The sequence below is a fragment of the Solanum stenotomum genome, chromosome 3 (assembly GCF_019186545.1).
Source record: "Solanum stenotomum isolate F172 chromosome 3, ASM1918654v1, whole genome shotgun sequence".
NCBI lineage: Eukaryota > Viridiplantae > Streptophyta > Magnoliopsida > Solanales > Solanaceae > Solanum > Solanum stenotomum.
This window is the reverse complement of record NC_064284.1, coordinates 20,208,154-20,235,112: the sequence shown is the minus strand read 5'-3', so window position 1 is coordinate 20,235,112 and position 26,959 is coordinate 20,208,154. Positions and strand designations below refer to the sequence as shown.

The 26,959-nt window shown below is 32.2% G+C and overlaps 3 protein-coding genes across 3 annotated transcripts; 1 reads left to right on the top strand and 2 right to left on the bottom strand.

Annotated features, from left to right (window-relative positions):
* Window positions 1-5,866: 5,866 nt before the first annotated feature.
* On the bottom strand, window positions 5,867-7,550 carry LOC125860138 (uncharacterized). Its single transcript, XM_049540041.1, has one exon. It carries the CDS (start codon window positions 7,449-7,451, stop codon window positions 6,093-6,095), a length of 1,359 nt encoding a protein of 452 aa, XP_049395998.1. The 5' UTR covers window positions 7,452-7,550; the 3' UTR covers window positions 5,867-6,092.
* A 7,225-nt stretch (window positions 7,551-14,775) lies between these two features.
* LOC125858506 (uncharacterized) lies at window positions 14,776-16,873 on the top strand. The gene is made up of 3 exons (XM_049538299.1): window positions 14,776-15,150; window positions 16,274-16,356; window positions 16,619-16,873. Exons 1-3 carry the CDS (start codon window positions 14,916-14,918, stop codon window positions 16,688-16,690), a joined length of 390 nt encoding a protein of 129 aa, XP_049394256.1. The 5' UTR covers window positions 14,776-14,915; the 3' UTR covers window positions 16,691-16,873.
* Window positions 16,874-25,476: 8,603 nt separating this feature from the next.
* On the bottom strand, window positions 25,477-26,891 carry LOC125858504 (uncharacterized). Its single transcript, XM_049538295.1, has 2 exons — window positions 26,564-26,891; window positions 25,477-25,800 (listed from the first exon to the last, which is right to left on the bottom strand). The coding sequence occupies exons 1-2, from the start codon at window positions 26,865-26,867 to the stop codon at window positions 25,496-25,498; spliced, it is 609 nt and encodes a 202-aa protein (XP_049394252.1). The 5' UTR covers window positions 26,868-26,891; the 3' UTR covers window positions 25,477-25,495.
* Window positions 26,892-26,959: the final 68 nt, after the last annotated feature.

Below are 26,959 nucleotides of genomic sequence, written 5' to 3'. Positions count from 1 at the left end.
TGCACGAAAATGAGGGATTTCTGTAATTATAAACTTTTAAGGGATAAATTGTAATTTTGCCTTTAAAGTATGTGATTTCTGTAATTTGCCCTTTTTTAAATTCGAAAAAACAGACTCATGTTGCAGGTGAAAAAATGTTTGCATTACGTGAAATATTACATTAAAGAATGATTAGTTACTACTAATGTTGATTAATGAATCTTTATTAAATTACATATATTTGAAAGTCTGTAATCACAAACATTTATAAAAGGAATATGGAGATATGTTATTTATTAATGTAACATCTTAGAATATTTCGATATTTCATTTATAATCTATAATTTACTTATTTGGTAAGATTATACAAAAAATTGAAATATTTTTAGGACAAATTACTTAACTACACTCCTTTACTTACCTTAATATCCATTTATCTCTACTTATTTCAAAAATTTCAAAAATCTCTTATTTACCTATGTATCCTGCATGTATCCCGTGCACAACGCTATGTATCCCGCTATATGAAATGTATCAAACGTTATGTATCCCGTGCATAACGCTATGTATCCAGCATGTATCCCGTGCACAACGTTATGTATCCCGCTAAGTGGAATGTATCAAACCTAATGTATCCCGTGCACAACGCTATGTATCCCACTATGTGGAATGTATCAAATCTAATGTATCCCGCAAACATCATTTTTAAGGGATTTTTCGTAAATAGAAAACTAGAAGGGATAGAATGTTATTTAGTACTTATAATATGTGATTCCTATAATTTATACATATTTTTAACAGTTTCCACAACTTGTAGGGTCACATGTTTATAAAAAAAAATATACAACTTAAGTAATTCAAATTGCATGTTCAAACAGAACTTTAACTTCAGTTCAATTTAATTCAAATCATGTCCAAACGTAATAGATTATTTTTCAAGATCTACATGTAGCCGGTAATTGTTATTTCTACCCATTATTATATGAACACTTTTCTTGCAATACTGGACTTTATAATATACTTGAATTAGGAAGGCAAAATGTAGCACTAAGAATAAGGAGAAAAACTTTTGTTATGTTGCTCTCCCATTGTGAAGGGAGGGTTCTCATCTATCTGGAAGACAAGAGGATTGTAACCCGGGGCGGAGGTATCCTTGCCCTAATGGGTGTCAAGCAACACCTCTTCGCTAGAAAATTATATCGTATATTTATGTTAAATTTTGTTTTGATTAACATATATATATACAACTTGTTACACCAACCATTTCTTTTTTCTTTTTGAACAACTAAAATGATATGCACATTACTAGCTTTGTCGTTCGACACCCTTAATGAAAATTTTGACTCCACCACTGCTAATTGTTGACACATACAAACATAGAAAGGGATACCACCAACTACCAAGAAAGAAGAAAATGTTTTGTAGCCACACATTGACCCTGGGACCTCTTGAGTTTATGTTGTAATTCACAGCCATCCATCTACAGGTCTGGATTACACAATATATCCAAGTTTCTCTATAAGCTTATCCATTTTGGATTTGCAATATAGATGAAGAATTAAAAAAAAAAAAAAAAAAACTTTCATTTATCCAAGGAAGTTGACTGTCTCTTTGTAGGGAAAACGCCTTACAGAAGCATTTCATCTGTCCATATACAAGTTGCACCACTAGCAACATATTTAATTCCACATGTGGGATCCGAGGAAGGTAGTTAACCGTACCTTCGGAGGTAAAGAGGTTGTTTCTGATATACTCTCGGCTCAAGGAAAATCATATAAGGCAGATTGAAAAAGAAATAACTGAAGTGAATGAATCATGACAAAATACTGTAGTAAGCATGACAAAGTATTCTGAAAAAAGGGAACAGTTACTACACCAAAAACGGTGTGACAATTGAAGTACAAAAAACAATAGATAGTAATAGAAATCAACGGTGTCTCACTTGAATTATTGCATGTCTCAGGCGAAAATTAAATATGTCAAGACAATTCTTGATCTAATAGCAACTGAATTAAGCAGGATGGATATCTACTAGAACATTAAGTTCTTGCCTAGCCAGCAAAACACATGGACTGTTGACAAATAACATATATGGACAGCAGAAGAAATCATCTAAAGTTCAAGTAGTGTGGACAGCAGCAGAAGTTTCTAATGTTAAAAGAAATATAGTTTGATCACAGCTTCATATAAAGTTAGTACAATTAAGCAACATCAGCAAGCTGAACCTGAAGCTTTCCTGCTACATTGTCTCTATCCCAAACATTGAACATTGTAAAACTTCATTTGTCATAAACCAAAGCAGCCTTTATAATTTGATGGATAACAGATATGCAACTCTCCAATTCTTCACCTAGTTCTTAAGCTGCATCGAAATAACATCTTGCAAGTGCTAGTAATAACGAGCTTTAAGCAAATACCCAATGATTCTTTTTTTATAATTATGAAATTCTAATGAATAAAGTATGACTATTTATTGTTTGTCTCCTACAAATGTTGCACAGAACATACTTGAATTACCAAAAGCCAACATATAATCATACTCAAAATCCCTCCTACATGCAAACAAACTCTAACCATGAAGGTAGGGTCACACATTATCTAGATGATATCATAAGATATACATAGAAAGGGCCACGACTAAGAAATGTGTATTCTATAGCTCCCCCACCACCCCCAAAAAAAAAACTTTATCTTCCCTACCTTGGTATGGATCCCATGGCTCCTCGATATTTACGTTCATATGTGTCCAACAGACTCTAAATTCATAACCATCCATCTTTAGGCCTGGATTGCAGAATGTGGCCAGATTTCACGCAGCTTATCCATTGTGAGTTTACAGTAAGATAAAGACAGATAAGAATGAATTTTCCACGTTTACACAAAAGGTGGGACGACGTCATTCTCATTGTTTCTTTGTAGGCAAGTGCTTCCAAAGAAGCATTCCATCTCCCTCTCCTCCTCTACTTTTCTCTGAGTTCATTTCAGAAAAGAACATGGTGCCTCAATAATTTCATGTAATGCTTTGTTCCTCTTTTACCACACTTAAGATACTAAAGAATTGAAATAACTCCTAATTACCAACTTATACTAATACTAAACTAGCAACTGCATGAACACACTCAAACCTCAAGCGTGAGCCTTAACCGTCTCATACTCTCATTGGACTTTTAAGAAATTACAACAACTATGTTTTTTCCCCAAACAAGTTGGGGTGAGCCGGTGAGCTAAATGAATCAGAATTGACCATGTTACTCCTATTTATCCCATCTCACGAAAAATTATGCAGCTACAAATAAAAAGTATTAGAAGTTCTCTATATTTTTGTTTTTTTTGACAAAGGTAACAAAGAAGTTCTCTATATTTCTGAACGTATAGATATCTTCAAGGTTAAATAATCCTATAAAGCATAGGACCTACTGTAAAAGTGCTAAAATGTTTAAAGCATATTATCAACTGATAGGTTTTAAAGATCTTTTCTTCCGTTGTGTCTTATCTTTCACTAAGTTTATACGAAACTATGGATTGCCAGAGACTGCAGGTCCTTCAAGATAACTTCCTTCCATGTGATTTTAGGTCTACCTCGTTCTCTTTTAATACCTTTATTCACTATGGTTTCGTAAATCATACCTACAGACTGGTGCATTCGGAGGTCGAAGCATGACATGACTAAACCATCACAAGTGACTTTTTCAGAAACTACTAAGCAACTAAATTTAAAAATTAAAAGGAAAAGAGACTGATAGGATGTCATTAAAATTGAGCAAGCTAGCATTCCCATTGCACTAAAGGGTAAAGGGGAAAAAGAAACAGGGAATGACAATACCACATTTTAAACTACTAGGAAAATGTGTTTCTGAACATAGAAAGCTTGCAACTTCCTGGCATCAATATATCCACTCTGTTAAAATTATGTGTATTTGTTCATATTTCTGTCCCATCAGTAATGTATATGAAGCTCCTATTAATCTATCCTCTGATATCCAGAGTCTCCTAAGGCAAATAAATGGGGACAGAGAATCTAGTGAATTTTTATGCCAACAATAACACACCTAGACAATTAAGATGTATAGATTGCACCATAGGAAAGAAATCATAATTCTATTGTAAGCATGATTTTAAAATGTCAAGACAAGGCTTGATCTCGTAGCAAGTGAAGGAGGACCAATATCTACTCTAACGTGAGAATCTAGCATAGCCAGCAAAACATTAGTGCTGTTAACAAACAAACTATAAACACCTCACGAACACTACCTAAAAATCAAGAAATATAGTGTGGTCACAGTTTTGATGACATGCGTTGAGCTGGAACCCTTGAGGATTCATATAGACGACCCTAACTTTTGAGACTGAGGCATAGCTATTTCTTTTTGAGAGTGTGATCACAGTTTCATATAAAGCTACGAGAATAAGGTGAGTAAGCTGAACTCTTATAAAAAAAAAGGTGAGTAAGCTGAACTTGATGATTTCCTACTTTTTTTTTATTAAGATGTATTAGAAAGGCATCAAGGAGATGCAAATTACATACACAAAAACATGGTTAACTCCTGAGAACAAAAACACTTATTTAATCAGGGAGTTAACCACAAGCAAAAGAATGGTCGCTAAGCCACATTGAGGGAACTAATGAAATCTAAGAGGGGTAATATATCATTACCTACTACATTGTCTTTAGCTCAAATGATGAAACTTGTTAACTTTATTTGTGGTAGATTAAGTTGGTCTTCTATAAATAAACTGATAACAGGACTCGGACTTGCCAGTAATAGATACTGTTAAGCAATATCTGGTTTTTGATCAGTAAGAAACATTAAGGTAGTATTTATCCTTGTCTCCTATAATGTCGCACACAACATACTTGAATAACCCAACATAAAATCATACCCAAACTGACTTTCACACAAACTTCTTGAAACAATTTCTACTTCTAACATATAGCAATAGTACCTTAGATTTTGAAATTTTCAGAGCTACAATCATCTGCGAAAGAGATCCACTGTCTAATATCAAGATTATAAAATAGTGTTAACTTTGCAGCCATAACAAAACAAATCCAAATAAAGTAATGAACTATTTAATTTTTACTAATTTTGAACTTGGTACCACTTTGCATCTACTAATTGAACTAGATTCCTAATGTTAGCTTTCCATTTACAGGAGTCAAATGCATATAGTCAAAAGATTACTTCAGTGATGGCAGCAACTTCATCTGAAGTTTAACAAAGCAACGTAAGTGTTCGATATGCAATAATTTAGTTCCTCCTAAACATACAGTGAGTCACTTACCCGCAAGGCAAAGCCAGATTCAATTAATTCTGTTGCTGCTCCAGTAAAATCTATTGTGAATTCACAAAGCAACATTGACTGGAAAGGTATAGTTTACTGCCAAACTACCCAGGCCACAGGACCATGCTAACTGTTCTGCATATTTGCATGAGACGACCAATGGAAAATATAAACACAGAAGATGCCTGCTTTTCATATTCTACAATATACAAATGAATCATGCTCTGTAAAATATAAATTATCAGAAACGTCTTTGATTATGCAGGGCATTCTTATTGGTAACTCAGAACTAAAAATACATGCACATAAAGCATGTAAATGTTAAGGCAAGGTCACAAGTTCTGAGTGAAATATCATTACACAGTTCAAACTGTTACCACAAAGGATCTTAAATTTGATCATTTGTTTCATCCTTAGCTCGTGAGTTCTCAAGCCTTGATTTTTTATTTTTATAATAAGCTAAATAAATAATAGAAAGTTCTAGAGCCTTGAGCTAGGAGCATGGCATACAATATATTAATTTGATATAAAATACTAACTAAGCTGTCTAGCATAAAAATTGCATAATGTGCTCTTTCCATTCATCATAAGGCAAAAAATGACAGGAGAAAACAAAATATTATTCTATAAAAAATTCAGAAATTTATCACAAAATATTCTATAAAAATTTCAGAAGTGTCACAAAATTGAAACTCTTAGGAGAAGGAATATTTTGAGGGGAAAAAAAAGGAACAGTTGAAGGGTTGTATAGTTACATTGTGACACACTTGTGGAAAAGCTCATAAAAAGAGAGACCTCGGCTTCCTGATGTGAGTCGAGTAAACAATAGATCAAGATACACACAAGATTCCCTGTCTAAATAGAGCAAGAGTGACTGAACTATATATTGTCCAAACAAAGAGAACCCACCAGGCCATAAACAAAGCCACCTCTTTGTCTAGCAGAGAACAAGGCAATACGCTACATACCCCTTTGTAATCTGTAAGCAAATCGTCACCAAGTTGAGACAAGCCAAGGAAGATAAGTACCATTGATGCAGGCAAAAAGAATTGCAGAACCACAAGGCATACAAAGTGATTGTGCAGGAACACCTTGGCCCTACTATAAGCTAAGTCAGGAACTTTGCTAGCGTGCAGTCTTTGATACCAACACAATACGGCTTCATTCAAGTACATCTGCACGTTTGATCGCAACGATACAATCTGCAATAAGCCCGAAACCAACAAACACCATAGCCTAAAGCTACTAAATTCCGACTTCTGCATACCCACATTTCCAACCAACTTTGTAACATTTTCAATTCTTGAATTTTGATCAATAAGTAATAGGTCAGTAAACGGTTTCACCCAAAGCATTGATGTCAAAACCATGACCAAATAGTTAGCATGAAGAAGCAATCGCGCAAACCATCCACACGAAACAATAGGCAAATTACAACGAAGCTGATCAGTTCCAAGCCAAAAGGCATGGGCAATTCTCACTGCTGGCATATACAAAAAACATGAAACACAGCCCATGAAAATTGCAATAAACAACTTCTCAAACCCATGTAATGCTTCCAAATGAACGTCAAAAACCCATTTAGGAACTGCCCCATGTACAATACCAAGCGATACAATAAACCCAAGAAAACCCAAAAGAACACTCAAATGCTTCTCGGACAGCTTAGATGCAGATCTTTCAAACGAAACCCTAAAAATCAAAACGAAAATCCTGCCAACACTCAAAAACCCAAATAAAATCGGAACAAAAGAACCGCTCTTTAACACCCCAGACTCTTCAGATTTCGGCAAGAATCGATGAAGCAACAAACAAGAAAGAGAAACAAGAATAGAATTAAAAACACTACGAAAATCCTCGAAATAAATCCTTGTCTGAAGATGACCATCACTAAGCTTTAACCTAAAGATCTGAGCTTTATTTTCATCAAACTCAAATCTTTCTTTGGATTTCTTTCTGGGTTTGAGCTCAGAATCATTAGTACCTGGCCTTCGAATGGCTGCCCGAACCCCATTTGAAGATGCATTGTTTGGAGCAACATCATCAGGGTGAACATAAGTGAAAAGACCAGAGAGCAAAAGTGCAGGGATCTTGATGAAGTGAAGAAGGAGAGTGAAGGAGAGAGCAAGAGCAGCTTGGAGAAAGAGATTGCCAGATAAAATTAGGAGTAAAGAAGATGAATTGGGCATTTTTGAGAGTAGCCAAAAGGATCGTGAAATGGAAGCTGATGAAGATCTCAAAGGAACAGAGATATTCAGTTCGGGTCAACAAGGAAAGTCATTGGGATCTTGGATCTTCATGCCTAATTACCAAATATAGTGATAGTTTAGTGTTTAATTAGTAATCTCGTGTTCTCTTTTAATTGTCATGATTTTCTTTTGGAAAAATTACGCAGTTAAGTAAGCATATATTAATTAATTAGTCACCATAGTTATAATTTACTATAATTACCACTCGCGACTAACATTAACAATTAATTTCGTGGGCTGACTTCGAGGTTATATAATTAACTACGTTTGTATAATTCGCCACATTTGTATAATTCGCAACTAACAATTCTTCGTTTGATTTGTATTTGTATATGATGGTTTCATTTGTATATGACGATGATTTTCTTTGATTTTTCAGTTTCATCACTATATACATTCAATCTTTTTGTGTATAACTTTTTAAAGTTTGTATAAACGTGTAGTTTTTGGATTTTGTATAATATAATTTATATAATGTAATTTGTGTAATATAATTTGTATAAATGTTTAAAGTTCAAATGTTTATGTTTGTATCAATTCGTTATTTCGAGTTTTATCATATTTGTATAATTCCGGACTTTATATTACTCAATTATACAAAAACACGCGAATTATACAAATGTACCCGGAATTATACAAACGAGATGCGAATTATACAAATTATTGTCCTCTCTCCCTCGCCTCTCTCCTTCCTCCCAATCTCACTCGTTTCTTTCCTCTCTATCCCAATCTCGCTCGCCAGATATACAAATACATATGCATATCAGTTACATATATATTATTATCTAACCAATATACATATACAAATTCACCTCTCTCCCACTCTCTGCCCTCTCTCACTTGCTTCTCTCCTCCCTCTCCCAATCTCGTTCTTAATTTTAACTGTAATTATGTCTCATGTCCTCTTTTATACATATATACAGTAAGACCTCACTAAATTAATATAGATGAGACCATGAAATATTATTATTTTGTAGATGTATTAATTAATCGATAAAATAATATTTATTAATTTAAATAGTGTTTCGACACCGCAAAATTCATTTGGGGATGAAATCTCAGAGAATTTATATGAACTCACATGTGATAACGTCATTCATAAACTTGACATCGTGATTAGTGATCTCGGTTACCGCAATAAAAATGTTCAGAGGTCTAGAGCTTAGAAGAAACTGTGGATACCATTGAAAAAAGTAATGTTGATGATAAAGTTAAAGATGATATAATACCTTTGGAACTAATTACGCATTATGAAGCACTTATTGCATTTAGAACTCTTCACAATTTTATGGTGTAGTTCAAAAAGACAGTACTGAAACTTTTGGATGCAATAAGAAAAGTTAAAGATAAATTCAACTAAATTTAAATTATAACAAAAAATAGAACAAAGTAGAATCATATTTCACTAAATTTTCTTTGATACATTTTGTACTTTTAAAGAATTATTAATTTATAATATTAAAGAGACCATATATTTTTATATGGGTCTTCTGAAAATATATTATCTTATTATCTCATCGAAATGAGTGATTTTTTCCATTGGCCCAAGTCGGGACCGAAGGAAAATATTATCTTAGAGAGTTTATTAATTAACCGAATATTAATTAAGTGAGATTTTACTATATATATATATATATATATATATATATATATATATATACACACACACACTTATATGACAGATATACAAATACAATTAGCCTCTCTCCACTCTTTGCTCTCTCTCTCTCTAGCCTCTCTCCTCCCTCTCCCAATCTCGCTCGCCACATATACAAATACATATGTATATCAGTTACATATATACAATTATCTGACAGATATACATATATAGTTCACCTCTCTCCACTCTCTACTCTCTCTCACTCGCTTCTCTCCTCCCTTTTCCAATCTCGCTCGCCTCTCTCCTCCCTCTCCCAATCTCACTCACCAGATATACAAATACATGTGTATACCAGTTACATATATACAATTATTTGATAGATATACATATACAATTCGCTTCTCTCCACTCTCCGCCCTCTCTTGCTCGCCTCTTTCCTCCCTCTCCCAATCTCACTCGCCTCTCTCCTCCCTCTAACATGTAGCTACGAATCGTAATTAGCAAATTATAACTATATAACATAATTAAGTTATTTTTGAGCGACTATATGTGAAAATTCCCCTATATTTTCTAGATACACTTATATTATTATTAAAAGAGGATTTTTCACAAATAACCACTATAATAAACTTAATTATGCTCCATAACTATAGTTGCATATTTATGAGTTGCAGCTACAATTTAAGCCATCTCGTTTGAATAATTCACGGAGTTGTATAAATTCGCAGGTTTGTATAATTCGCGAGTACATTTGTATAATTCAGTTATTTTTGTATAAATACAATTACAAACATTAGAAGTGTAAACAGTTATACAAATTATATTATACAAATTACGAATTATACAATAGTTATACAAATTATATTATACAAATTTCGAATTATACAAACATGCGAATTATACAAAACTAAAAAGTTGAGCCGCGTAATTATAGCTAAAAATAGGCCGCAAATTATAATTAAGGCAAACTATAGCTATGTTAAGTAATTAACTATTATATGTTTGCTTATACGCGTAATTTCCCTTATTAATATGATCCTGTAATATTTTAAAATTATCATCATAAAGGATAATTAGAGGAATTAAGTTTTTCTAGTTAGATAATTTTTCCTTCGTCTTTTGGGTCATGTTAATAGTTAAGAGAGAGATACTCCATTTTTTTCTTGTTGATAATTTAGCCTAGCTAATCGATTAAGAATTATTAAGGGATTAAGGGATCGTTTAGTAGAGTGTATTAGTAAAAATAATGCATGCATCAACTCTTTATATTAGTAGTTCTTTATTTGGTACACTTTTTCATTCTATGTATAATTAATGCAAGCGACCTTTAAGCCAAAATGAATAACTTATTCAGCACCAAATTTATTCATCTTGGCTTAAGGGAGGAGCTTGGGTCTGATTAGCTAGTTTGTGAACCTATTTTAATAAGATAATACTAATAATAGTAGCTCTAAAAAGATAATTATTGACACTAAACTCTAATATAATCCAATCATTTTAAAACTGGTTCCTATTTCCAGAAAAAAAGGAAAATAGACTGCAAATACAATTGCCTTGTTACTCCCGAACGAAATAATAGTTCAAAAGTTGAATTGTGAGTTGTCACAATTAAATTGTAATTTTAACTTTTTTTATTTGTCGTTCTTTTTGCACACTGATAATGAGCTTTTAATTTTTTATATATAGTAATATACCTAGTGAGATAAGTGAATCTGAAAAAAATAAAATATATTCAAATTTTATTCCTATCTCAAAAATAATAATTTTCTAAGGATAGTCTTATATTTTAAGTAACTTATAGTAAGAAAGTATTGATCGATCGAGCAGCAGTGTGTAAATGGAAAAGGAAAAAAACAACTAACTTGAAAATATCCAGGAGTGCTTTAACTCTCTTCGTTTCATATTAATTGATCATAATATTAAAAATAGTTGTTTCGTATTAGTTGTCCACTTTACTATTATATTAAAAAAATAACATTAATTTTTTTTTTCTATATTATCCTTTCATTTAATTCTTTTTTAAAGTGTTAACATTTGTTTGTAAAATTCCCAAAAAATTTTTTAAGGAGTGAATTAATAAAATTATTTTCTTATTTATAATTTCTTAAGCACCGTAAAAAATGAAAACTGATCAACTACTATCCAACGGGGAGTACATCTTAAATCATCACAATGACAACTACATATATATCATAAATCAACGACTAAATATAATTTAAGTCATTGCATGTATTCTTAAAAATATCAAATAAGCTATATACATTAGTTGAATCTTTCATGAAAAAATAGTGATCTAAGTTGATCTAATTATTTATCCTTCTAAAGCAAAAAAAAAAAAAAAAGAATTAAAAAAATACTATTATTAATATTATCATGATTTGGCAAGTTATACTTTTTGAATCATACCTAAGTCGATCACTCACTAAGGACGATTTATAGATTATTATTTTTTCACAAGTAAAATGAAAAATAAATTTATGTTAATGATCAAGACCTAGTTAAACAACAACGGTTATTTCTCGATCATCTGGAGTTTAGAAATCATAAACAATAGTTAAGTGAACTATGCTATGACATGTTTTGAATAAAATAGTATGTATTCTCATTTAAATTATTTACCTTTAACTTAATAGTGAAAACTTGATGATCTATAAACCATCCCTAATATTTATTGACTACACATTTACATTATAATTTGGCTCACATTTATGAACTACATATAACTCAAAATACTTAAAATATTATATGAAAAATCTTAATTAAATAATGTGAGCCTATTTTTTCCAACAATATTCTTATAAGTATAACCTTTCTTCTCTCCCCCTCCCCCAAAAAAAAAAAACAAAAACAAAAGAACAAAACATTTTTTCATATGTGTTTTGGACACATGCGATCCAGTTTAAAGTAATGAATTCATGTGATTCAGTAATTTTTTCGAGCGTCATATACATATATAAAATTTAAAGATTTTTTTTACTTTTTAAAAAATTTTCAACTTTAGAGTCAATTATTATATTAACTTGAAGCTATTATAAAAATTTATAAATTTTAAATTTGCCATCATGTTGTTGATAATGACAAACAAAAAAAATCAAAGAAGTAGGAGTGGATAACAATATCCCCCACCTTCGATCGATATATCGTCATCGCCAACATAATAAAAGGTGTACATTTTTTTCTTTTCTGCCCTTTTGACGATTCGGTAAGGGATTCTTTCATGATACCCCTCTTTAACAAATTAAATATCTACTATGTCTTATTCTATAGATATTTTTAGTTCATCAATTTAGATTGTGGTCGGATAGTTGAGATTTTATGAGTTATCTTTAATTAGAGATTTCGAGTTTAAATATAGGGTATGAAAAAAATTTACGTTGAGAGCAATGTCCCCAAACTGGGCTTGCAATTAGATACAATTTGAATACAGTCGAGTTTCAATACAGGTATTGAACATCGAGTAAGCAAAAGAACGAAAGATATTTTGAATTCATTGTGTAATGGTTTGTTACACTTGCACACCACTACATAGAATGTGCTTTTCACGCTCTTCATGGTTTCTGAAATACTTGTAAATTGAGATTACTACTAGTAACTTTAATTTATCCTAGTTTAATTAACCTGCAAACGATGGTTAAGTTGGTTGAGTACGGAATCTTTCCAAATAAGGAATCTTAAGTTCATTATTCTTTTGCATATTTATCCGGTTGAACTCGTCACACGAAACTTGTCTAATACCATTATATATGAGTTGTTACGAACTATACGACACCCAAAAAATAACGAGTGCGGATTCTTTTGTCATTTAAAAGAAACGGTATCCTAATTTTTGGGCCAAACAATAACTTTAACTTGGTGTCAAGAGGAATGTGAAGAAAAAAAAATCTAACGTACTTTGTATTCTTCTTTGACTTGGAATAAAGAAAAGGTCAAAAGTATGAGTTAGTAGATATTTTGGTGAGGAATGTACATTTTTTGCCCCAACGAAAGCTTCCTTGTTCAAAAAATAATTTATAAGCAAGTATTAGGTCCATTATGCATGTTAAAAGAGTATAAACTATATTTACACAATTAAGTCATTTATTAGATTATTACAAATAAGTATCTTGATATATATTAATTAAAATTTTGGTAAAATTGATAATTAACTTGCTCTCACAAAATTCATCATAGAGAAGGGTAGTTTACAAAAATAATTAATACATTTTGGATTTTAAAATACATTCATTTTGGATGATAGAAAAATGTCGGAAATTCATTTATTTTAAAACAGAAAGAGTATTGTTGAGAAATAGATGAGTTGTATCAAAACGAGAAAAAAAGGGGAATAAATTGTAAAAATATCATTTAACTTTACCTCAGTTGACATCTAAAACCTCCAATTTTAATTGTGCACATATATGCATTTAAATTTGTATAAAATTGAGCAAGTAAACACACACTTCCTACGTGATGTCATACGTGGAAATTTACATCCTACCTGACGTCCGACGTGTATTATGTCACGTAGGACACACATGTATACTTGTTTTATTTTATACGAATTTAAGTATTTACTTATACACAACCAAAATTAAAGGAAATATATAACTATCATTTGAAATCAAGTTAAATAACATATTTATATATTATGTCAAAAAAATCATAAAACTTCTTATATTGACGTGAGCAAGCAACAGATTGCAATTAATTTGGTACAAAAAAAGATACTAAGTACGTCTACAAGGGATGGATTGCAACATGAAACCAATTTTTCTCATGCAATATTCCAATTTTGCTACTAATATTAAAGCACTCTCTACCTTTTCTATATCTCATCAATGCAATATTCATACACACTTTCAAAAGGAAGAAGCTAAGAAAGAAAAGATATTTTAAATTTGCATCCTACGTGAAGTTTGACGTGTATTATATCATATAATACACACGTATATACTTACTTGATATAAAGTATAAACTTACATAAAATTTAATATTACTAATATAGAATTAATATTTTAATATTTATCTTTTCCTTTTCACATAAAACAAAGCATAATTTCATGCAATATCAAGTTTTACAAAAAAAAAATAAAAAAAATTCAGATTTTCGTGTCATATTACTTGTCGGCCACTGTCCTTTACAAAATTTGTTAAGAAATTATAAATAATAATAAAAGATTTACTACTGTAACTCTCTTTAATATATTCAATTTATGTGCCTTATTCAGAGAACTAATACACTCTTTTGACTAGACGCATATAAAATATTCTAAGCAAATTGCAAGGTGTATAAAATCATGTGAAATAAGAATATATATGGATTAGATTTTTTTTTTCTTTACTATAAGTTTCAAAATATTTTTTTGTTCTTAAACTTCCTTAATCAAAATACATCCCATAAATTAAAATAGAAAAAAAAATTAATACACCAAAATTAAACCATCAATAATAAATAATTCCACATTACATGTAGTCATACTTATAATGTTTGTATAATAATTTCAATAATATTAATATATACGTAATGACATACAATTATGCATAATTTGTATCGAGACGAAATAAGTGGTACGAGTAATAGTGGGTGACATGTTTGACAATGATATATTGTACCCCACACTCCTCAGTACCATTGTAAAGATAATCATATAAAAAGCCCTAAAATATCCTAATTGGCATTAGAAAGAACAAAAAAGCGAAAAACAGACTAACCACCTGGTGGTCTTCTCTTCCGGCAGTACACCGGCCGGAATTTCACATTTCCGGCGCCAGCACCGGTCGGAGCTTCTCAAGGAGAACAATTACAGATCGATCAGTTCATATATATGGATTCGAAGAAGAAGGATTTTAAAGGAAAATACGAATCGTCAAGTAGCAGTTTGTATTGGACTAATGAACGGCATGTTCATTTCCTCAATTCCATTGAAGCTTCATTTGTTCAAACCTTGCTGGAGAATAATAACGCCGCCCGATTTCTTCCGCTCGACCGCCATTTACCCGATAGTACAGATTCAACCCTTGATACCCCTAAAGAAAGACGACGCAGATTTTCTACTTCAGGTACATACTGACAAATTCTGTCGCTAATTTTATTTAATTATAGGAAAACTATCAAAATATCTCGTTAGCTGGAGGCTATTTAGCTAGCCTCCAGCTAACAAAAGTTTGTTGCATGCGATACATGTTAAGAAAAATAATGTGTGCGCACAGAACAAATGGGAACATATTGTATATACCAGTCCTGCAATCTGCAGGGAAACAGATCTGGAATATAGATGTTTATATTATTATATATATAGTATATAAATTGCGCGATAGAGTTGATTTTGAAATATATATTAAACGAGATCCATCTAGTATAATAATTTTAACACATATGTATAAATTTAGACTTTAAAACATTGAATTCTACCAAACTCATGATTAGATCCAGAAATAGGTCTACACATGATTTGTGTTTGTGGTGTTTTTAGAACATCCAAAAAGATAAAAAGTGCAAACTAATTAATTAGATGGGGTTTTTGCTTCGTTCAAAAATAAATAAATTATTGGATACTTTTGTGCGATCTAAAATTAATGATCATCAGAAATTGAACCACACAGATAAAATAGTACTCCATTACTCCATTCGTTTCTGATTTTTCGTTCTTACTTTTCATTTTAGTCTGTTTAGAAAGAAGAATAATTTTTTACTTTTTTGATAAGTTCTTAATTCTAACTTTTTAGTAACATGTTTAAAACTGTAAAATTTAAGGATATTTTAGTACATTTCACATATTTATCTTTAATTTCAGATTATAAAATTTAAAATTTTATTTATTTTCTTAAACTACTTATCAAATCAAAACCATAAACAAACAAGTTAAAACATAAAGGGTACTATTTACTAAGAAGATATTTTTTTTGGTTGTCACAGGGTACGTAGCAGTAGTCTTTTTCTTCACACACACACGCATATATAATTCAAGTCGAAAATAATGTACTCATCACCCTAAATTCATTTACGGCCTTAATATATGTGTTATATATTTTCCTTTCGCAAATCGTATATACATAGATATAGTACATTATGTTTGAATACGGGTGTTACATGTGTAGCTGAAATACATATATAAAAAAGAAAAAGTGTTCCCTTTGAACTAATTTTTTTTTGTATAAATGTTGCAAAAACTATATATTAAAGATATCAACATGAGTAGCGGAAGCAGAATAGATGTTGAGAAAAAAACTAGAAGAATGTCATCCAGCATTTCCTCACAAGATCAGGTTCGTTTTTTTTTTTTTTTTATATTCATATTATAAACCTTCCCCACATATTTGAAAACATTCAATAAATATGTCTTTATGAATGTCTTTTATTAAAAATAAAAATAAATTGCCACGTACTTTGATCTAGTTCCATATGACAGCTTATATATCCACCAATGAATATTATTAAATTCCACTATAGATGCACTATTAGGATAAGTCGTTAATTAAATAGTAGTAGATATTAATTATATCCATATATTACTCTATATGGTTACAGGTGGTCCCACAATATAAGCATGGAAGAGGAGATAAGGATGCTGATGGTCACCCTAGTATTCCTCTCAATTAAAAAAAAAAAGCTTGATGTATAAAATATCCTGCGTCAAAAAGGGGTGTGATATTTATTGTTAAATGAGCACCTATTTTAATTTATCCCTTCAGTTTATTTTCTTATTTCATCTTTTTTCTTAAAAAAAAAATGTATGTTGTAAATAGAAGTTGTTGATCTTTTATCTTTCATTCATTAATCTTACTTCCTTTCTTTTGGGGGAGTAGTACTCCTCAAGTTTATTTGAATTAAATTAATAAACGTGCCTATTAAAATAATAGAAAAGGGTCAAAAATGTCCTTAATGTATTGGAAATAGCATAAAAATGTCCTTCTTCCATCTATTGGATCAAAAATGCCCTCTCATCCATCCATTTGGATAAAACTTACCCTTAGGGTTAAGTTTAAGCCTAAAATTACCCTTCCTTTTAACAGAAGTTAATGTGGCATTAAAATTCTTTTAATTAAATATGAGGTTTTTAAGAAATGGGTTTGGATTAATGGGTATGATTGTAAATGAAATTGGGTTTAGTTAATTGCATGTGGATAAATAAAAATAATGCGTCATATTTAATTTTTAAAAAATTATTTATGCCACATCAGCTTCTGTTAAAAGGAAGGGTAATTTTAGGCTTAAACTTAACCTTGAGGGCATTTTTGATCCAAATAGATGGATGAGATTGAATTAAACTCAAGATCTATTCAACTCATTACATGATTGGAGATATTTTGTCCGAACATAATAATGTAGTGATTATTAAATGTAAGGAGGAGTATTTTAATAGACTAAGGCCTAAGCACATGAATCTTGTTGACCCATAATTATGACGTGAGTGCGCGCGCATTTAGAATAATAGGGCTCCGGCCTGCTGCCTAAAATTCTCATGTAGATATTTTTAGGGTTAAACAACACCACATGTGATGCGATCGCTTTACTTAGCTTTTACCTTTCTACTTCCATTTTTTGAGATTTTGGATAACAATATATTAAAATCAAACGAATACGATAACGATAACATATACAATATAATTTTATATATGAAATTTGGAAAAAATGGTGATGATTGATGTGTATAAATAAATTATTTTCGATAGATTCTCAATTCAAATGACGCTTATTAAAGTCAAATGAATGGTCATGAAAAAACTATATATTAATAGTAAAATGATTTTTGGAGTACGAGCGTATGCAAGAATAGTAATTTGTGGGAAGGTGTCACAACGGAGTCTGAATTCAGTCTTATCCTATTTCCACCAGAGGCGAACCCATGATTTGATAAAAACAGTGAAAATGGACTTATAGCTGGGGATTTGCACCCTGGTCTGAAGGGTGATTAATTACTCTAACTTGTACCAACAACACAAGGGCACACATATGCTTATCTTGGGTGCACTGTTAATTATATATATTTTTTATCAGTTTCTCAAGATAGATATACATATATACATATGATTTTTTTTCGAAATTAACGGGTGCACATACATCACTACTTGCAAATGTGGGTCCATCTGATTCCCACCGTTCTTTACTCCCATATCAATTGTCACTCTATTTTATATTCACAATAGAAGGAACTTACTTAATGTCATGACATAAATGTAACTAAGTAGCCGATCGATATCGTAGGATCCCAAAGAAACTAATGCCAAGAACCTAACAGTTAATTGGAAATACTTATATAAGCTATATAAGTTGTTAATTAGTATTTGTATTAAATTGAATAATTCAATTTAAGAGCTATAATTTAAAGTGAAATAACATATCACCAACCATATTTAGATGATAAATATTTAAATTTATATGCGATTTATATGCCTAACATTTATCTTTGTACCAGTAAATTATGTTTTTTTTTAAAAAAAATAATTCAGTATAGAATAAGTCGTAGGTAGGTACATACACGGCTAACGTAATAAGCGGCTAATTACAATGTGATTATGAGAAGTATCATGCTTAATTATTCGAAATTTAGTTACGGATGTTTGATTAGTGATTAACCACGACATCTCATATGCAAGAGTTTCCATAACTTGCCATTTCCTTTTGTTTTCTCCTTCTTGACTTTCTTTATCAATTATCACACTAATATCAACTTGCGTGTACGTAATGTCTAATCTTGCTTCTGAAATGAAATTAAAATATTGTTAGTGAAAACTTACAAGATAACAAAAAAATACAAGATTACAATTGAAAATAAAAATGAAGAAATAAATCTCTTCAGGCTGAGGCGCGGATATCTCGCTCTCTTTAAGGAGATTCAAGCCCACTGCAGCAAATGTTTTCACCGGTCCAGCAGTAGTCCTTCTTGACTTGTCCCCTCCAGGATACAACAACCTATTCACAATATATAACTCAACAACCCTGGACAAGAGTTGAGTTCAAAGCTCCACAAAAAGAACACCTTCCTTCAACTAATAAGAACTCTCTTTTTTGACTAACTCTTTCACTCTATATTTTTCTTGTGTGTAGTATCTCCCAAACCAAAAGCAGACTATCACTATTTATAGTTGAGGAAGTCTTCCTACCAATTGATAAGAAGATAATGGGTAGTAAATAGTGAAGATAATGACCTTAGGAGTTACATATGTTACAAGGTATAATGGAGGAATAAAGAATGGAATTGATGCTTGATAACCAATGTTAACAACGAACAACAAATGTGCTGCCCATGATCAGTCCACCAACGTTCTATTTTCCTCTACTATAATGAGGAATTAAGCCCAAAAATGAAATGCACATAATGAGTGGATAGTAATGTTACTTAAAACAATATGTAAGAAAACTGCCTCTAACGACACAGAGGCTTTCCAAATGACAAATTGTTATTAATTTAAAATGCTAAATTACCAACAATCCCCCACTCATTTTAATATTAGATAAGAGAGTATATCAGCTGAAGGAAGACTACCATGCATAATGAAGGTGTGCTCTGCATTGAACCTCCACTTAGTGAAACAGTAACTTTTACTCCAGAGTCGTAGTGGTCTCAGACTTGAACTATGACTGCTTAAGGGAAATAAAATATCACTGCTCACACATAATAATCAAGGTGTTAACATAAGCTTTAAAGCCAGCACGTTATGGCCATGTGCTATTCCGGTTTCATGAGTGCTTTTGAGAATAAGCCCAATTCTCATAGGAAGCGACCTACTTCCACACATCACATATGTGAAATCTGTCGAGAGTGCTCCTGTAAGTTTAACGCTCCACCCATACGAGCTACAGATATTCATTAAGAGTTTTGTCAACTCAACCTTCACATAACTACAGGAAACAATGCACTCACATCATAGGGAGGGAATAAAAAGATAGTGCATTTTTCACAACAAGTCATCATATGATTAGTTTTTCCCTTTGAACCTGGTTATAGGATCTCTATTCTCCAGGTTGGGTTTCCTCATATATGACTCAAGAATTTATAGGCTTCAATCCCATCCCCTTCGATGTGCTCCAAACCTTTTCTCTTGTTAAGGCCTTAGTAAGAGGATCTACAAGATTATCACAAGATTTGACATAATCAATATTAATGGTACCATTTGTCAAATATGATCTTACATTACTGTGTTTCCTCCTTATAGGTCTGGATTTACCGTTGTAATAACGATTTTGAACTCTACCAATTGCAGCGGTGCTATCACAATGAATTAAAATAGGAGGAATTGGTTTTTCAAAATAAGGTATTTGAAATAACAAATCTCTTAACCAATTCGCTTCCTCACTAGCTGAAGCTAAAACAATTAATTCAGCTTCCATGGTAGAGTTAGCAATAATAGTTTGCTTTTTTGATCTCCAACAAACAGCACCACCACCTAAAGTAAAGACATAACCAGTGGTAGAACAGGAATCACATGATAAAGTGTTCCAATCTGCATCACTAAAGCCTTCAAGTACAACAGGATATTTTTTATAGAACAAACCACAATTTTTTGTTCTAATTAAATATCTCATAATTCTTGTTATAGCATGCCAATGTTCATTACCTGGCTTGCTTGTAAACCTGCCAAGTACTCCTACTGCATATGCAATATCAGGCCTAGTGCAATCAGTCACATACCTCAAACTTCCGATTATGCTAGCATATTCCTTTTGATTTATTACATCATTTTCACTTTCAACAGGAAATAAGTGAACACTTGAATCAAAAGGAGTTGCAACATGCTTGCAATCAAGAAAGTTATATTTTTTCAATATTTTCTCAACATAATGTGACTGGTCAAGGAAAATTCCATCACATGTTCTTGTAATTTTTATTCCAAGAATAACATTTGCCTCACCAAGATCTTTCATATCAAAATGGCTTCTAAGAATATTCTTAGCTTCATCAATTACATTCATGTTAGAGCCAAAGATCAACAAATCATCAACATATAGGCAAATAATCACATGTGAATTATTCCAAGACTTATGATATATGCACTTATCACACTCATTTGTTTTAAAACCATTTTCAATCATGCAAGAATCAAACTTTTCATGCCATTGCTTTGGTGCCTGTTTCAAGCCATATAGGGATTTAGTAAGTTTACATACTTTGCTTTCTTGGCCTGCTTCAACAAAAAACTCGGGTTGATCCATATAAATTTCCTCATTTAGGTCTCCATTTAAAAAAGCAGTTTTTACATCCATTTGATGAATTTGCAAATCAAAATTTGCAGCCATAGCAATTAAAAGTCTTATGGATGTAATTCTTGTTACCGGTGAAAAAGTATCAAAAAATTCTAGGCCTTCTAGTTGTTTAAAACCTTTTGCAACTAGCCTAGCCTTGTATTTATCAATAGATCCATCCGGTTTCAACTTTTTTCTTAAGACCCATTTGCAACCAATTGTTTTACAACCCGGTGGTAAATCAACTAGTTTCCAAGTTTTATTAGAAATTAGTGATTCCATTTCATCATTCACAGCCTCTTTCCAAAAAATAGAATCATGTGAAGATAATGCTTCTTTCAAAGTAAGAGGGTCATCTCCAACATTAAACACATAAAAATCAGGACCAAAATCTTTTTCTACTCTAGCTCTTTTACTTCTTCTTAACTCAAAATTATCAACTTCTTTATTTTTCAAAGTAGAAGTAGAAGAACTAGGTAGTGACAAAATATTTTGTTCAATCCTTTGACCCCCACTATTTTTAGAATCAAAAGGAAATTTATTCTCATGAAAAATAGCATCACCGGATTCTATCACAATATTATCTTCAAGATTAAAAAATCTATAGGCTGTACTATTTGAAGCATAACCAAGAAAAGCACAAGTAGTAACTTTCTTACCCAACTTTGTAATCTTGGGATCCATTAGCCTCACAAAGGCTAGACAACCCCAAACTCTTAGATATCCCAAACTTGGCTTGTAACCTTTCCACAATTCAAAAGGTGTCAATTTAGACTTTTTATGAGGCACACGATTCAACACATAACAAGCAGTTAAAATAGCTTCACCCCAAAAATTTAAAGGTGCATGTGACTCAATAAGCATGGCATTAGTCAATTCAACCAAAGTTCTATTTTTCCTTTCCGCTACTCCATTAGATGAAGGAGAGTAAGGAGGAGTAGTTTCATGAATTATTCCCAATGATCTAACAAAAGAATTAAACTCATTTGACTCATATTCACGGCCTCTATCACTTCTAATTCTTTTTATTTTTCTTCCAAACTGATTTTCAACCTCATAGAGGTAAGTTTTGAAATTTTCAAAAGCATCACTTTTATTTTTCATCAAGTAAACATATGTAAACTTAAAAAAATCATCAATGAAAGTGATAAAATATCTATTACCTCCACGAGTTAAAATTTCACCAAGTTCACAAATATCAGTATGAACTAATTCTAACAAATCAGTTTTTCTTTCAACTTGAAAATGAGGCCTTTTAGTGATTTTGGCTTTACTACAAGCCTCACACTTTTCAAAATTCTTCTTAATCATTGGAATTAATCCTGAACTACTCATGATTCCAACATAACGATCATTAATATGACACAAACGAGCATGCCAAAAATTGGTAGAAGAAAGCATATAAACAGAAGTAGAAACTTTATTCATTTGAACATTCAGTTTAAACATCCCATCACATGCATACCCCTTCCCCACAAAAATACCATTCTTCACTATTACATATTGATCAGATTCAATAATCTGTTTAAAGCCTGCTTTATTAAGAAGAAAACTAGACATCAATTTTTTTCTCAAAGAAGGAGTATAAAGTACATCTTTCAAAGTTAATACCCTTTCAGAAGTAAAACACAATTCGACATCTCCCGTTCCAAGCACTTGAGTTGTGTGGGAATCACCAAGCATGATGGTTTTGGGCTTCTCAAAATGAGTATATTTTTTAAACCAGTCTTTGTCATAACAGACATGACGGTTTGTACCAAAATCAGCCCACCATCCATCAACATTCTCAATCATGTTTATGTCGATAATCACCGCCACAAAAGGTTCTTCAGTAACGTTTGCCTGAGGGTTAGGACCACGTTTTCGGAATCTGCAAAATTGAGCAATATGCCCACTCTTGCCACAAACAAAGCATGGTCCCTTGTCTTGAACTTGTTGATTTTGTGCTTGGTTATTTTTCACCATTATTTTTCTTGGGAGGTCTACCATTATTTTTCTTGAATTTTTTCTTCTTAGTCTTCAAAGAAGTATTTTTGTGAGTTTCAGGAGTAGCATTATTTGAAGTAATTAAATTTACCTTCGTTGTGATGTTGTTCTCTTCTGTTTGTAAAAGTGCATCTTGGCCTCTTGCCTCTTCTTCCATGCAGATTTTCATTATCAAGGTTTCAAGAGAGGTTTCCTTTTGTTTGTGGCGCATAGTTTTTTGAAATTCCTACCAAGAAGGTGGAAGTTTATCTACTATGCCACAAACAATAAGATTATCTCCAATTTTAACCTCCTTAGACCTAAGCTTTCCAACAATCATTATAAAGTCTTGAGCTTGGTCTACCACTGATTTGTTGTCCACCATTTGGAAACGAAAAAATCTACTAGCCGCATATTTTTTCGCTCCAGCCTCTTCGGTATCATATTTACTCTGCAATGCTTTCCAAATTTTCTTTGCACTAGAGTAAGTTCTATCATAATAATCATAAAAATTATCAGATAGACAATTAAGAATATAATACCGACACTTATAGGAATCACCATCGTACTTTTCCACTTTCTCTAGATGAGAAATAGTTTCATCATCATTCATAGAGGTGAATGTCTACCTTATTAGGATTCTTCTCAGTTAACACATAAGAAACATTGAGAAGACTCAAGTAGAAAAGTACTTTACCCTTCCATCTCTTAAAATGGTTACCATTGAACTGAAATGACTTGTTAAGGTCTCCGATCTTGACATCCGCAGTTTTTTCAATTGTTGCCATAGTGAATCTCCTTAAAATTGTTAGTGAAAACTTGCAAGATAACAAAAAAAATACAAGATTACAATTGAAAATAATAATGAAGAAATAAATCTCTTCAGGCTGAGGCGCGGATATCTCGCTTTCTTTAAGGAGATTCAAGCCCACTGCAGCAAATGTTTTCACCGGTCCAACAGTAGTCCTTCTTGACTTGTCCCCTCCAGGATACAACAACCTATTCACAATATATAACTCAACAACCCTGGACAAGAGTTGAGTTCAAAGCTCCACAAAAAGAACACATTCCTTCAACTAATAAGAACTCTCTTTTTTGACTAACTCTTTTACTCTATATTTTTCTTGTGTGTAGTATCTCCCAAACCAAAAGCAGACTATCATTATTTATAGTTGAGGATGTCTTCCTACCAATTGATAGGAAGATAATGGGTAGTAAATAGTGAAGATAATGACCTTAGGAGTTACATATGTTACAAGGTATAATGGAGGAATAAAGAATGGAATTGATGCTTGATAACCAATGTTAACAACGGACAACAAATGTGCTGCCCATGATCAGTCCACCAACGTTCTCAGCAACGTTTTATTTTCCTCTACTATAATGAGCAATTAAACCAAAAAATGAAATGCACATAATGAGTGGATAGTAATGTTACTTAAAACAATATGTAAGAAAACTGCCTCTAACGGACACAGAGGCTTTCCAAATGACAAATTGTTATTAATTTAAAATGCTAAATTACCAACAAATATTAAAAGGAAATATAAAATTAAGAAATTATGTACATCTTATGTATTTCCAGTTATGTTGCTGAATTAATGGCTATAAGTTTTGTGAATTTATAGTGTATAAAGTTTTTACATCATCAATTCAAGTTAACTTACACTAGATAATTTTATTTGACATGGTAACTTGATAAACTAAGTAAAAACTTGCTATAATGAATTAATCTATAAAAAATCTATTTACTGTTAATATATATAACTTAAATCCATATATTATACTAATAAATCTTTAGAGAATGATTTTAAGTTGAAATTTTTTTTATTGAGAAGAATTTATGATGCACAAGTTCTGACGTTTGCTTATAAAAGAGAACTTGTGATCAATTGTACAGATTCATCGTTTCTGAAATATTTTAAACATCTGTTTTATTGGTAAAAAATAGAAATTATGTTGTTAAGTTTTAGCCTTTGCCTATGGGACTAGGGGTGGGCATGATATGGTATTTGAAAGTTTTGATATCGTAATTTCAGTATTTGATTTTTAAAATATTATATCGTAAAGTTTTAAAATAGGATTTTAGTTGTATGGATCCAAATTTTTAAGAGTTCATTTTGTTAGGTATAAATTTATGCTCTACGTCTGCGTCAAAAGTAGTAAATTCAATAAATATAATGAAACAGATTAAGCATGAAGCAGGCAGATTTTACTTCTCAGTTTAGTGAAGAACGAAAATGTTTTAACTTCTGCTTACTCCAAATTGGTATGGCGTGCTCTTACATCTCCAGGACTCTGCTTCAATATTTCACCCAATTTGAAAACAACCATCTCAAACAGCACAAACATCGCTCCTTCATATACACTCCCCATCAGAAGCAGCGGTCGTTCCTTCTCTCCGTCACCGACATTATCATCTGCCATCGTCTGAGCCGGAATATAAGCTACAACACTCGCGTACTTCATTGAAGATCCCGAATCAGGATGAGCTGTTAGCAACAATACACGAGCGCCGTTAGATTTGGCCACTCCGCAGATCGCATCGACGGTGGAGAAACTGTTGGGAAAGACAAGACACTAACAAGAATGTCAGACAGGATAGCAGCGGAATAATACCCAAATCTAAACTTTCCCTTTCAATTTGAACCAAGAGAAGACAAACCAAATCAAGCAATATGAAGAATGGACAGCAGGTATATCAATCAAACTAAAGCAACAAGATAAGAATAACCCAATCACTCAAGACACAATGATTTACGTGGAAAACCCTTCGATGTGAAGAGTAAAAAATCACAGGACCAAAAGCTCCACTATAAACACCAAGAGTTACAAAATTGTTCTCCAAAATTGGCCACAAAACAAGTGCCAAACAACGAGCAACAACAAATCAAGATTGCACCAAAACTAGAGAATTAAAGAAGAGATTTCACCCAAAAATGTGCTACTGTTCACGCCCCAAAATAAGAAGCTACAGACCTCCAAATCCGATCTCCACCGTTGAATTTCAAGAACCAGATGCTGAGAACTCCCAGTTCAAATTTGAGCACGATCCAACGGTTAATGAAGCGGCAAACTCTGTCTGAAGCGGACTGCCTGAGCAGAAAATATCTAAAAGCAAAAACGGGATTTTTCTCTTTTTCTCTCAATCTCTAAAACGAAACTCTCATAATTTTTCTCTCTTGTGTTTCTGAAAATAAGACCAAATAAGCCTTATATATGCCACATAATATTTTGGGTTATGGGCTAAAGTGGGCTAGTCCTAATAAGACTTTTATTTATCCACATAGAAAGGAAAAAAAAGATCTTAAACCCAACAGAAACCACCTGAACCGGCGAAGGATATTAGGAGGTCGGAGGGACCAATTGGAGGAGTGTTCATGTCGAAGACGCAGTCTGCTAATAAACCGAGATGGAAAAGCCTCATGGATAGGGCTTTCAACATCAATCTTTCATGGCCCACGCCGTATATGAATATTCGGCCGTTGCGGTTAGCAGCATCTGCGATTTCTTGCACCAACACGTCTAATGCTGCTGGATTTGGGGATTTTGTGGAGAAGACGGAGCTTATCTGATTGCATATTTTTGAAGCTAGTAGAGCTGATTCTGTTGGGTTCGATTCGGCCATTTGACGCTAATTCTCTCGGCTCTCTCTCTCTCTCTGCAATTTCACTTGTTCAATAATGAAAAAAATTAACTCTTACGCATTGTCTGTTTGAC